This window comes from Phlebotomus papatasi, chromosome 2, assembly GCF_024763615.1.
Source record: "Phlebotomus papatasi isolate M1 chromosome 2, Ppap_2.1, whole genome shotgun sequence".
Classification (NCBI taxonomy): domain Eukaryota; kingdom Metazoa; phylum Arthropoda; class Insecta; order Diptera; family Psychodidae; genus Phlebotomus; species Phlebotomus papatasi.
The window spans coordinates 26,095,165-26,110,168 of record NC_077223.1 but is presented as its reverse complement, the minus strand read 5'-3'; the positions used below and the strand labels follow the sequence as shown (position 1 = coordinate 26,110,168).

Below are 15,004 nucleotides of genomic sequence, written 5' to 3'. Positions count from 1 at the left end.
TTTTACAATGTAAGGACAAAAAATAGGTTCTTTGTTAGTTTTGCTTTCTCAAAAGTCACAATTTTACAATGTTCAATTGTCAAATAATATTTAGGTAAAACAGTAAATGGATAAATTTATATTAAAATATAGTTTAACTCACCAAATTCCTGGTTCAAGAGCGAGGTTAATTGTTTCTGTACATTCAAATTTATGACCTGTGGGACAGAAAAGATGAAAAAAAAACAACTTTAATATTTGGTTTTAACTCCCACAAAATTATACACTTGCTTCTTACAAAATTTCTAATAAAAATTGCTACTTAAAAGAAAGAAATAATACACTGATTTGAGACAGAATTTGTAAGACAATAACAATGTTAAGTGTAGTATCAACAATAATGGAATGAATTTGCCTTCAAAAACCAACCATCGAATGAGCTGTCCCATCGTCGGTCGTGAAATTTGATAATCTAGGCATTCTTAATGAAATATTTTTCTGTGTGACAGAAAAAAGGTGCACTCTTGCAAAAAAAAAATATAAAATAATACCATGCAAAGTGTTTGTGAAGTAAAACGTGCGGAAATAGCAACTTCAAGACAAATTCAATGTAAATTGTACAAATATATGACATAAATGTCAGTGACACTGCACAATTTTTCACAATACACAATATCACTCCCACCCAACGTCTTAATGATACCTAAAGATAATTAGTGTTGATACATTCCACAATACATTTATTAGCACTGTTAATAATAATAATAATAATTTTAATATACAATCTTTCCCGGTTTTACATTTATGTATTCAGACTGAAAGAAATTTAATAAACTTTCTGAGAATAATAACGTATTGTGATATTGCAGTTTAGTCAATATTGTAAGATTCAGCCCATTAATAAGTATATTTATATATGTTTAAGACCTCCCTGGTTCTTAAAATTTCCGGTTGTCAAAATAATACCGGCGTAGTGTTCTAGAATTCCGGATTGAAATCTCGACTTGTATACGAGTGATCATAAAGTTAAGTCTTTTTCGACTAACAGTCTAACTTGGGAATGCTCTTGGACTGGATCACAGGCTAAATTTCTTTCAATTCTGATCTTAATGTTCCAATTTTGTAACCCAGTTCAAGTATGTAACTTCCCCTGCCTAACTGAGTACTCGATGAAGAGGATATCAATCCTTGAAAGTGTCGTAGAAGAATAAAATAAGAAGATCAAAGTTACTTCTTCATCCATTTATTGTAGCAACATTCCGAATATTCGAATGATTTCAATTTGCTGGGAAGTATCCGATCAAACTGAAATCATTTAAAACTAATATTTTGATCTTACACGACTTATGGCCTCTTCACACTAGATAAATTGAAGAGTTTTTCCTAATCGTAGGGAATTCGCTCCAATACGGACATTAATTTCTCTAGTCTATGGAGACCATTAGTGTATATCTTGAAATTTCCCATAACCCAATTAAATAAGAATACTTTTCTTCACTAGTATATTTCCAAAACAATATGGCATTATTTGAAAATTTTACGAACCGTTTTCGATTTATAAAGAGATTAAAAAAAGAAGTTAGATTTAAAGAAAAGTACATTCTTCACTTTTCCTATTCCACATTGTAAAACTTTTGTGAAATAAATAACAAAAACTCTAAAATAAATTCGACCAAATTTGGTGCAATTATTTTCTGAATTCTTAGATACAGAAAAAATTCAAATTTAATATTTAGCATCGAAATTAAAGATTTCCATACATGAATTAAAGGCTAATGATGCTTTATTTATTGCCCTTAAAATTTTTTGGATCTCAAAGTTTAAGGTTAAAAAGTCATCCTTATCAGCTTTTATACATAGGAGAAGACCTGAAAATGTTTTACAATTCGATATTAGCTCCGTTATTGTAAGTTCGTTACATTTTAGTTTACAAGCTTAAAGTAATTTGGCATTTTAAAATTAGAGATCTTTATCGAAGAATACGAATAAGCCTTTTAAGTTCGATTTAAAGATCAGTCCTAAAGACTAGACTTTAGCTAAAGTATTTATTAATCTCAGATTTAAATTTTTCGTAAACCGTGTATTTATTACCTTGCTCAATATAACTTAATAAAATACTCTTCAAAGGTGGTAGGGGAAAGTACTCTCACTTCGAACGTTCATGCTTTCGAATAATGTCAGTTTTCTTTTAGTTTTCCTAAGAGTCTTACATATTTCTATTAAATATTACTTAATTTATTATGATCAATAGGGGAAAGTGGTCTGCCTCTGAATGCGGCAGCCTTTGAATATTGTAATTTTTTCACTTTTCTTTAAAGCATAAATTCTTTTCTATTAACTATTAGATAGCTATTCATAATCCTCACAAGTCATCAAAAAATGCAGACCCTAGCTCTTATTTTCTAGATGCTAGGGCAAAAAAACGAAACTGAGCTCTAAACTCTAATTTTGATGTTCCACAATTCATGTGTTTTTTCATAATTAAAATAATTTTTCGAACAAATCTTTTATTGTGAGACATAGAAGGTTATTCTTGGATGGTATTTCTCCAAATACATTTTGATTCAGATGAGACAAATTTTGTGAGTGATAAAAGTTTGCAAATATTGCTCTGCGGCAGCCTTTGAATCTTAATGTTGTGTGCCTTTGAATCCTCTCTTTCCATGCATTGAAACATCTGACAGCTTCCTGTCCGGGAGCAGAATAGAACTCCTACTTTGGTCTGACGAATGTCATACAAATACTTATAACATGCTATCAAACACCGAAACATCTCTGGCCGGGATGTTTCAAACTGACAATTGTCAACTTCAATGGCGTTTTATTACAAATTTTCAAGTGAAAAACAGTGCTTCAGAAAAATGTAAAAAATGTTGTTGTATAATGACTTTTGACTACAGTGGTGGTTTTATTGAGTGCATTAGGGTTCATGCTAATCAATTATGGGCCGTTTAATGTTACAGCCCTAATATTCTCAGTGAAAAATTAAGATTCAAAGGCTGCCCAAACACATTCAAAGGCAGACCATGCAGGCTGCCTTTGAATATATCGACATAACATTTTTAAGTTCCTCACCAGGAAAAACTGAGGACTTGCGAGTCCTGAATGGGGTAAGTATAGAAGCTTAATGAACAAGAGAATATTTTGGTGTAGTGAAAAGTAAAACTCATGTTGTAGTTTACTGTGAAAAAAATCTTAAATTTTGAACATCATTTTTCGTTCAAAGGCAGACCACTTTCCCCTATTGATAATTATGTGTAAGTCTGTTAGGAAAAGTGAAAGAAATTCACAATATTCGAAGGCATGAACATTCTAAGGGAGAGTACTTTCCCCTAAACCTTTTTTTACTAAATAAATTTAATAAAAAAATGGAATAAAAAGTATTCTTTGGAAATTTGTAGAATATTAAATTTTCTATAAGAATATTCTTGATACGAATATTTCGTACGTATTTTCTGAGAGTTTGTGAAAAAATTAATTGTCTATCTTGTCACATTTTGCCCCAGTTTCTCCTGACTAAATCGCTCTTTTGAAAGTGCAGAGCCAGAAGTCGTGAGCAACATTTCAATAAACGTAAAAAATCAATTTGTTGCTAATTTGTGTCATGCTAATGTCAAGACAAGATCTTTTTTTTTGTGGTTGTTAGGGAACTAGTATAAACATTAAAAATTTTACGTTTAAATCCTTAAAAATATTTTTATTATTCTACGGAAAATCATATTAGAGCCTCTGTATTTATAAATTAAGAAAACATTTTCTAAAATCAGAGCTGTGCCCTAGACACACTTACGACTTAAGTTGAGAGATGGCTTAATGTAATTATAATCAAAATAATGATCATTACATTTCCATCAGTTTCTGACCAAAATGTCTATCGGCTTAAGCCAAGAAACAGATTAGTTAGTTGGAAACTGATGGGTAATATAGTCAAATCATTTTTTTATTATAATTACATTACGTTAAGCCGTCTCCCAGCTTAAGTGTGTCTAGGACATTATAGGGGATCAAAAAGGTAACATTAATGCCTTTCCTTCACAGAAACAGCAAAAATAAATTATTTTTAAACCCCTTTACAGCATGGGAAAATATAAAATGTTTGAAGCCAAGGTATGGCCGAAGCCTGAAAACTTTCCCTTACATGCACTAAACAGTAGAATATTTTGTCTTCACGCTACATTTTTACTTGCTTATAGGGGGAAGTGGGCACCTTTGAAAGCGGAGCACCTTTGAAATTGGAATTTTTCTCCAATGTTTAAGTGGAACTGAGTTATATCATAATGTAATTTAGCTTCTCAATCTGTATGTATAGCTAAATTTTATCACGTTAAGGCTCAATTTAATTTAAAACTGATGAAAAATCCCAATTTCAAAGGATCTCTACTCCCCCCCTAAAAGCTAAAAAGTAAACCATTTTTATTGTTATTTAAGAATTTTTTTTAAAATAGAATTCAAAGTATCTTATTCAAGTTCTAGACAAGAAAAACTGCTAATTTTTAGGAATTAACTAAATAGATTATTTGATATCCTTAAAATTGTATTGTCTAGTCTTTTGGCTTGAGATTAAGGTAATCTAAAGCAAAATATACTCGTAAAAAATTGAAAATTTTAAATTGTAATAACTTTCAAGATAAAAAATTTAAGTGGGAAACCTTCGAATTGGGGTAACTTTGAAATTGGACTATCTTCTCCTAATATTATATGGAATTTGAATAGATTTTTACATGATATAATTTAGAACGGCAAACTATTTGTGAAACTAAATTACGTTATCATATATATTAATTCCTTTTAAAAATTGGAGAAAAAACCCAATTTCAAAAGTACCCCTATTTAAAAGCACTCATTCTTCCTATACAAAAGACATTATTTTGATAATTTTATTTGCCAAAATATATGCATAAGTGAGTGTTCCTAAAACGATTTCGTTAATTTGAATTTCCATTATTGAATATTTTATTAATTAAGTAGAATAATTTGGAATTTCCTTCTGGGTGAAGCAACCAAAGTTTTTTTTTATTATTTTCTCTTAATAATTTTCTTTATAATTCTCTCCAAAGAAAGAAAGAGACAAAAAAATTTAAAGTAGTTCTAGCCAAAAGAAACTTAAGGCTAGAGAATTGCTTCTGGTAATATCGAATGAGTGATATTTACATAAATACTGTTGATTATGTAAATGTGAAGACTTAATGAATTATTTTAATTATCCATTATAAAAAAAAATGAAATTAAACATTGCGAAAATTATTGAATGGAAATAACTGTGAATTAGGTAATATTTATCATTCAAGTACTTTACCTGCTGTCAAGAGAGCCTGAATAATCGTCACCATATCACGAGACTCCTTCACATAAAAATCCGAATCAGAGTAAGGTTTAAGTTCCAGTTCTGCAATAGAAGTCAGAGAAAAGAAAAGAAAACAGTGAACCAGTTGATAAGAGGTGGAAAAATATTGAATGATTGGAAAGAAATGGCATATTTGTGATTTTATTTTATCACCACTGGAATGATCAAATACAAAATAGTACAATTAATCAGCAGAAAATGCTTCTTCAGTCGGTGATATTGATATAGTCTCTCTCTTCCACACCACTCGACAAATGAGCTTTACACCTTGCCCTAAAGTCGCGAGACCTCCTCTTATTACACACGAAAGGTGTGTGCGGATTATCGCAAAGTTATCAAACCTACTTGTCAGAGATCGTACACAGAATGAGAACTAAAGCCACTGGGCTTCGGATCTGCTGGCATAGTAGCATACACCAAAGATTGCATTTCCCGCACATGAAAGAAAATGTATTACTCGGCGTAATTAGCAACATGTGTGTTGAAGATTTTGTATGGCGACAGTGCAACTAATCCAATCATCTCCCAAGTCACACATTTTGCCAAAAGGAAAAATTGCAAATTTCTTCACAGATGGGGCTCTTTCCGGAATGTGGGTTCCGCGCCAATAAGCCCACAATTATACACCAATTCCCACTATATACAATTTTTACTTCAAAACACCACAAATATAGGAAATTACTTAATCCATTTTTACTGAGTGACCTCAACAAGGAGGCATATACAACTCACATCGACACACTTGACCATTCATTCGATTGAACTAATTTTTGTTCAATTAGAACTTTCTTCTTTACTTATTCACTCTATAATAACAATTCTGCAAGTTTAAAAAAATAACAAAAAAAAACACAAACATTCTGTCACTGAAAAACTGTATGCAATAAGTCAAGATTTTATCAATAATTTCTCGGAATTACTGTAAGTCATTAAAAATATTCTTTACACTCTCTAATTATTTCCTAATGCAAAAAAAATATCTTGTGCTATTATGCAAAATTAGTCATTATAGATTATTTAATCATCAGTGTGAGCCTGTTTAATATAGAATTTGGAAAGTCACACTACTGAATTGATAAATAAAATTGAATAAATATTCAAAAAAAATTGACTTTAACATCAAAATTTCCATTTTAATAAATGTATAATGAAGCAAATATCGGAATATGCATTTCAATCTGAGCCAATATCTCATTTCCGAGCATATTTCTTCACTCATACATTTTAACCCATTAGACTTATGGGCCATTTCCATTGAGAAATTTTTCAACAAATTTCTCAGAAAGTTTTCAACTCCATATGAAAAAAGGGTGCTTTTATGAGAAAAAGTTCAATTTGGTTGAACTTTTTCGCATAAAAGCTTAAAAATAAAAATTGGGAACAGTATTCCAGACTGTTTCTATTGGAAACAGCGGTATCTATTGAGTTTTCTTCTGATATTTGCATACCAAAAAGTTGTCAGTTGAGCGAATTCCTACAGTGCTGTCTCGCTATATGCACAGTTTGGGTACTTTTTTTAACAGTTCTCTCTCTGAATATGCACAACTTTTTTGAAATTATTGAAATTACCTTTTTTTTCTAGAATTTCCCGTGTTATTTTAAATATAATATGAGACAGAAAAAATAAAATTAAGAAAATTTAAAACAAGAAAAATTAGTTACCAAGAAAATAATTTTCTTTATTACTTTGTCAAAATGTATACAAATTGATTTTGAATGCAACCGACACAAAAGCTGTGCATATAGAGAGTGTGCATATAGAGAGACAGTACTGTACAAAAAAACTTGTTTTCATTTCACAGTGAAGGTGTTTTTAGAGGAATTTCAAATAAATTTGGGTTCTTTGAAAACGGTAACGTTGCTGTTTTAAAGTAGTAATGGTTTCAATTACCCCTCATTATCACTTTCCCTGCTTCAATTTGTGCACCAAACGCTTAAAGATATCCTTTATCAGTTCTTTCATGAAGGTTTCGGTTGTTTTCATGCATTTTTACCCAAAAGCTAAATCAAAATAAACAAATGTCAACGAGATGTTCGTATTCAAAACTGGGCTTCTTTGCGAGCTTTCGTGCGAATTGGGAATTACAAAAATCTGAAAATTTTCCCAATGGAAATGGCACATTATGTTACCGAATTACGGCTTTAATCTAGTGAAGCCAAGTCCATTATTTAAAAGAATTCTGGTCAAAGGGTTAGAATGGACCAGAAGCCTTATTCCCTAGACACACTTACGACTTAAGCCGAAAGACGACTTAGTGGAAAATGATGGAAATGTAGTTTGAACATTATTTCTAATATAATTACGCTAAGCCGTCTCTCGGATAATCTTCTTGTCTGTCAAGGCCCTTACAGTGAAACTTCGTCTTTGCGATCGGATCACTTCTTCGACAGAGGGAATTTCAAGGTCATTGAGCATAATTTTATTGGGGACATACTACGAAGCGTTACTGTGTTTCACACTTGCACATTAAAATTTTAATATGGTTCACATTAATTGTCGCTGGTGAGAGTCCAAATGTGTAATTTGTGCGTTTGAATCATTTTATATTCAAAATTTGATCTATTTGTTGATAAAAAGGTAGACTTGGCCCGCAAAATTTGATATAAATTGATTTCTAGCAGTAATGTGAAAAATTAATGCGATTTTCTCTTTAATTTTTTAATGTGAAAAATATTTATGCTTATTTTTGAAGGCCAAGTCCACTTCTTTATCAATAAATAGAAAAACCCCAAATATTAAGTGACTCAAAGACACAAATAACATATTTGGACGCTCACAAGTGACAATTAATGTGAATCACATTAAAATTTTAATGTGCAAGTGTGATAACGCCGTTAACAATTTGCCTCAAGACTTTCTTTTCAAATCTTTGAATAATGATCACGTTAGAAGACTTACAAACGGTTCCCCAGAGTTCTATGCCATAAGTCCAGACCGGTTTTAGTATACACTTATTTATTTACGGCCCAGTAAATAAAATATTTCATAAAATGTTTCGTAAATATTTGTGAATTTTTACTGGGCTCTTACAAAATGCTCGTAAATTGTATAACCCACAGAAAAGTTCGTAAAAGTTTGTACTTGTTTCACAAACATTTTTCGTAAAATGATCACTTGAGAAGCACTATTTTGTTCTTTTACAAACATTTGTTTGTACATTTTTGTTTGTCTGGCAAAACTTTACGAAAAAAAATTACAAAATTTTACGAACTTTTTTTTAGAACAAAAAATGTTGATCAAGTGATTATGTCGCGAACAATAATTCTGAAAAAACGACAAACCTTTTAAGGGCTTATACGACTTACGAACACTTTGTAACTCCGTATTTTGCATTCACAAACATTTACGAACAATTTTACAAAATATCTTTTTCTGTGTAACGTTACATTACCAGGTAATATTTTCCAAAGGAAATTATACTTAGACGTTTTGTTGGGAAATAGAACCAATCAAACTATAAAAATAGCAATAATTATACGAACCTAATAACATTATACCATCCCGGTAGTTCGATGAAAATCGACAAAGTTAATCTAAGCAATATAACAATATCAGTTAATGGGTTAACTCATTAACCGAAGGCTCGGAAATCGCTCAATTTCAATTTGCAATTAAAAAATCAATGTTGTAAAATTTGAATTAACCACACCGTATAATTATAATAATTCATTTTGATATCTTTATTGATTTATGATGATTATTATTAGATATATTTTATTTAAAAAAAAATTTTATTATCATTTAAATGGCATAAAATGTTCAATATTATAAGGTGTGAATCTTAAACACTGAATAGGTAATCTAAATCCTTCACAATATTTATTAGAATTTTTAATTATTTCATTAAAGTGAAGGTGGCAAATACAGTCACACGGTGGCGTCAGTAAAATGAACAATTTTGCTAATTTTCCATGACTGTGTGTAAGTAAAAGAGAATTTTTTGTGAAGGTATTTATGCGAAAAGCAATTTTCCCCACAAATAATTATTTTCTTGGAAATCCCCCAGTGCAATAAATTTCACATAGTAATTTTACACAACTTTGTTCATTTTTACCTTTTTTTTCTTTTTGAAATATTAAGTAGTAGAAATTGTATCGTGAATTAACACCTCCGTCATTTTTTTGTTTAATATTTGGTCATTTGTTTATGCAAAAGACGGTTTTTTTTTGTCTAGCAAACTTTCGCATCATTCGCTATCGTATGAAATATTATGAGTACGTGTGACGTAATGATACGTCCAATGTAACAGATTCAAATAATAATTACCTGTAAGCATCTCAGCTATACTCCCCGGAACAGGTGGTAAACTAGGCATATTGACTAGTTTTTTGGCTTCTGTGATAGGAATAAGTGCCCTGGATAAATCACCCGATTTACATCGCACCATCTCCTTCCGCAGATCACTGAATCGCCAATAATAGGAGGGCAATTGGATATCTTTGGCACTAGCTTCGGGATGAAGTGATTGGCGCAGGGGTAGCTGCCCATCTGTGACTATGCGAAAATTTGGACTCGTCGGATCGATGGACAGAGAGCGAACGTAATCATCAAACTGCAAGAAAAATAAAACGAAAAAAAATATTTCGTCAAAAATCTACGTCATTTACATATGAGAATCGAACAAACTACGTAAGCTCATCATCATACATCATTCTTGCAATGACACTCCAGATAAGTCATACGTATGATGTTAACACAAATATCATCTGATAGTAATCCCCAACATCATCATCATCAGCTAAATAAACTTGAAAGTATGAATGATTTTGCAGAATTTAATGTAAATCTTCCGGTTTTGCGTATCTGCATCAAGAACGGAAGTTATTTTTAACTATTATACGTAATCTCTTTGAATCAAACCAAATGATCACGCCCAAAAGTCATTTTTAAACATTTCGCCCTTGAAGAGATCAAATGAAAATATTTTGATAAATCACTGATGAAATTTTCTCCAAAACTTATTTGTTACAAAAATACATATATTTCCCAAATTTAGGGTCACTTCAAATCAGATAGTAAAAGAATAAAATCAGATTTGAGCTGAAATCGGTCAAAACATATTTAAATATAAATAAATATTTAAACCTGTGAAATTAATTTAGTTCAATCGCATTTAGGCTAAGGATTTGAATATTTTAAAAGCTTTCTAGCTCCGGGCCAATCAGCAGCGCAATAGGACAAAAATATGTAATGAAAATAATTCTTAAAACGAATTAAATGCAATATTTCAAGCTTAATGTGTCATTATAAAATTGATTAATATTGCATAAATCTCACAACAAGTGTTGTACCTATTTAAGCTGCAAACGAATACATTTCCACACAATTAATTTATCAACTGCAAATTAAAGATAAATGCGGTTCTAATCCAAAATTTTAAATATTTAGTTCCAAATTATATAGGGTAAGTGTGTCAAATTCCAGCCAGCTTGCAATTCCGGCCACTTTTTTTGTTCCTCGAATTTCCATGAATTTTTAGTTTTTACATACTCTAGAGATTATACAATGCAAAAGAATAACAAAAATGTAGCTTCGACAAACGAGATGACGTGAAAAAGGCATTGGAAGAATTCCCGAAGGGCAAGGAACTATGAGATTGAAGGTGGCCGAAATAGCGCACCAAAGCTATGTCTACATTTTTATTCATTTTAAAATGTATTAAGAATGATTTTAAAGTAAATAAAGACGATATACTGTCTACAAGATTCTAAGCAACACTCCCTAAGTAGAAGGAATGAAAAAAATCAATTTCTATTAAAGATATTACATTTCAATCTTGAGACTTTGGTTCTTGCATGCAACTATGCTGAAATTTGGCACACTTACCCTATTAGAAACTACCTAAAAAAAAGTAATAAAAAGTTCACGAATCACTACACGTAAAGCTTGTAAGTAAAGCTCTAATAACCCTAACAATTAGTCCTGAAATCTTGCTAAAATCTAAGCTGTTTTATTTTAGTGATTTAGTTAATGTTAATTTTTTTTTAACTTTTCTAAATAACAAAACATCAACTTGACGAACTGCTGAAAATAAAAACCCTTCTTTTTTAATGTAGATAAACTAATTAGATTGCGTAGATTGACAACTTTTTTATTTGAAACTGAACATAACTTCTTTCAGTTTTTAGTCATACGACATCGACAGAAAACCTACATGCTCGTAAGTAAGTTATCTTAAATTTAAGTATTTTACTTATTTTATTACAAGGGACATTACAAGGGGCTAACTCTTTTTTTTTTGAGATTTTAATGCACATAGCGATGATTGTTTCGTGGCAATTATATTAGCTTAAAATGAATAATTCCACTGAATAACACAGGGGATGCAGATCAGCTTTACAACAGGCTTGTCTGTTTTTCCAGGACCTCTTGTGCTATATGTTGGGGAAAGCTCCCATGCTTGATACTGTAAAATGATGTCCAAGGTTTGGGATTATTTTCTGATTAACACACAAACCGAAGCGATTCTTCCACTATGTTAAAAAAATGTCTCACTTATTAGGTTCATAATCCCACCTCAAATAATTCCTGGAAATCCTTAGATTTTTCTCAAGAAGAAAATGGAAATTCAGTGGCGATTTTATACAAGTTGGGTCCGGGGCCTTCCTGTATAAAAATTGATTCGACAATTCGGAGGCCCATTTTGACTATAAAAATTACACCGGATACAAAAAATTGCACATCAATATTTAGACGGAACTCTAATCTATCTGCTTAAATCGTTTGTACGACTGATTATTAGTTTTAATATCACTTTTATGTAATTTTTCTGAGCCATGTTTTTATGACATTAGGGCGCTAGCGAAAACCATTTTTTCACTATGAGTCCATGAAAATGTCACTCTACAACCTTAAAATTCAGACAACAGGGTTGAAGGCTATGTCAATTGTCGATAAAATTGGAGGATTACAATAGGTGTAATTATGAAAGAATCACATCTAATGATAGAGTTGCAACATTTAAATTATCATTCATGGACTCTTCTTAAAATATAGGATGGACACAGGTAAAATTTATGAATTTGTCAACTCCCACAAATACAGTGTCCCCAAGTAAAAATATTTTTACATAAATATTAATACTGATGAACCCTCTATGTGTCTATGATAGTAGTTTTCCTGAACAGCGACATTAATTAAGAAATACTTATGAAATATCTCATGTATCGAAATTACAGTTTTGGACCCATTTTTGATTTTTGCTTCCTGAAACTAGGAAAAAAGAGCTGGGATCCTATTTTTTTTAGGAAATGTGAGGCTTAGCACCAGCTATTAAAATATATTGCTATGAGTCACAATTATTGATTAACGTAGGAAAAAAATAGTTATTATCAAGCTTGGATCGTATCAAGCATGGGCACTTTCCCCTTATTGTATTAAATCTATTTCCCATCACCTTTTACCAATCTATCCGTAAAGGCCTCTTTATCGTAACATATAAGGAGAGAAATGGCCACATTCATACGGTTCACCTTATTCTTTTCAATCAAGAGACGTGGAATCCATGAATCAAACCTGGAAACGAATCCAGTCAGTCAGAGTCTAGTCAAATTATTGATTTCCAAATTATAACAATCTCTTCAATTGTAATCCATAAATGTTCTTCCACTAGAAGTCTCTCTATCGTCATAAATGTTAGAGGCCGTCCATAATGGAGTTGAACTTTCAAGAAAAGTCACTATTTTGAAATTTTCAAGCAACTTTTTAATCATCCTGAGAGCAAAGCATGATCTAAAAGCGCCCAAAATAAATTTTTTATCAAACCCATTACTTAAACCTTTCCAAAATTCCCGTAACATCACATGCTGTAAATTAACCTTTTTGCTCTATTTTGGGAATGCCCTCAAAAGACCAAATTGACTTATTTGAAAGATACTTAGCAATAAACGGATGTAAGAGATAAGATTTTGCCAGGGGTCAGTTCTCAATTTCGGATATTCCGATGCATCCAGGCCACCAATTGGGCCCCTTAAGCTTCCCCACTCCTATTCTATCTTATCCCCTGATGCGGGTAGCCGCTCTATATCGCAGCTCTGTGTAAACAATCAGTGCCGTTACTATATCACAGCATCCCTTCTCGGTGTATGTTTGGGATCAGTGACAGCGAATATTTGTATCGATTGAAGTACCACTTTCACATCGAAACTCGTTTTCGTACCAGCCTCTATTGTTTTTAGGCGGTTCACTTTTTTGCCAATATGCACCATTGACAATACTATCATTCATTCACTGGACGAATTCGAAGCCGATATGGCATGAGAAATCTTTTTTCTGCTGCCGCTCAGCCACGAACCCACGACCTCGCAGTCACAGAGCCACTGCTCTATCCACTGACCCACTCGAAGCGCTCATAGATACTTAGCAATAAACGGATGTAAGATACTACACATTTTTCAGTGTATGAAAAAAAGTTAACACAAATCGAATAATAATTGAGCTATAGGACACACTTCAATCAAGCCTGTGAAAATAGCTCACGAACTTATGCATTGTAAAACTTTATATTTATCATAGATAAAGACAGATAAACAGATAAAGGTAATCATAGATCAATTAATAAAAGATAAAAATAATTGAGAAATTATAAATTAATAGCTTAATCTTTTTGTAAGTAGGGTGGGGGCATTACTTGTGGCCTCTGACTTTACTAATGGCCTCCTCGCAAAAAACTTTACAATGTCACAAAATGATTTCGAAAAACCTCAAAAATAAAAATATTTGATGTATTATGATAACACATCATATTTTTTTGGATTTTGGAATCATTTTCTAACAATAATTGCGACGAAGCCATAAGTAAAGGCAGACCACAAGTAATGCCAGCACCCTACCTAGTATAACATTAGAAATACTAAAATTTCTAAAATTTAAGTATTTCTATACTATCATTCGATATAGGGAAAGCTGGGACAATTTTACGTGAATGTATTTATAAATTACCAATTTTCATAATAAGCAATCAACATTTAGTATTTGATTTATATATTATTAAATTCCTGTATGTACAATAAAACAAATAGGATTGCGTTTGCTTTAAACAAATACGTGGAAGAATTTGTTAAGCCATTTTAAAGATATACCGAGAGTACGTTTTTAGAAGAGGAGAGGCATGTATTCTTCAACTTACCATCGCGCTTGGACCCGAATAATATTACTGGCCATTGATCATAGATTATATCCCGAATCTAAATAAACTGAACGCTTTTTGCAAGTTTGACAGGATGAGTGGAACTCGGGTGAACTAGGTAGGTTGTAGGTTCTCTCACTTTAACGAACCTAAAATTCGAGTTAGAGCATGGTTCAGCTTGGGTGGAAAGCTCTACAGATTTGAAATTGTGTTGGCTAGTACAATAGCAAGCAACCATATAAAAGCAAATACACATTTATACAGGATTAATTTATTAACACTCAGCTCTACGATGTTTGCAATCAGTATATACGTAACCCGCATTATTTTTTAGTTGTCCTCAAGTTTCTTCTAATAAGGATCGGTTAATGCTGGCGGGTCTTTCGCGGTTGTAAGGGAAACTAGAGCACCAACTAACACGGGGTAGCAACGAATACAGATTTTTTTTAATTAGATATTAGACTTCAGAAAACGAGACCTGTATGAATTTATAGATACTATACGCATTTTTAAACACTGAAGGAATGGTCGTCACAGTCCAAGTAGTTTGGAA

General features: G+C 31.7%; 1 protein-coding gene across 3 annotated transcripts in view; it reads right to left on the bottom strand.

Annotated features, from left to right (window-relative positions):
* Positions 1 to 15,004, bottom strand: part of LOC129803199 (RNA-binding protein fusilli) — a 110,922-nt gene that overhangs the window by 40,842 nt on the left and 55,076 nt on the right. For all 3 annotated transcript variants that reach the window (XM_055849612.1, XM_055849610.1, XM_055849611.1), the window contains exons 4-6: positions 9,591 to 9,876; positions 5,276 to 5,365; positions 143 to 197 (exon numbers count right to left, since the gene is read on the bottom strand). In XM_055849612.1, coding sequence (XP_055705587.1) covers positions 143 to 197; positions 5,276 to 5,365; positions 9,591 to 9,876 — 431 coding nt within the window. The remainder of the gene's footprint in view (positions 1 to 142; positions 198 to 5,275; positions 5,366 to 9,590; positions 9,877 to 15,004) is intronic.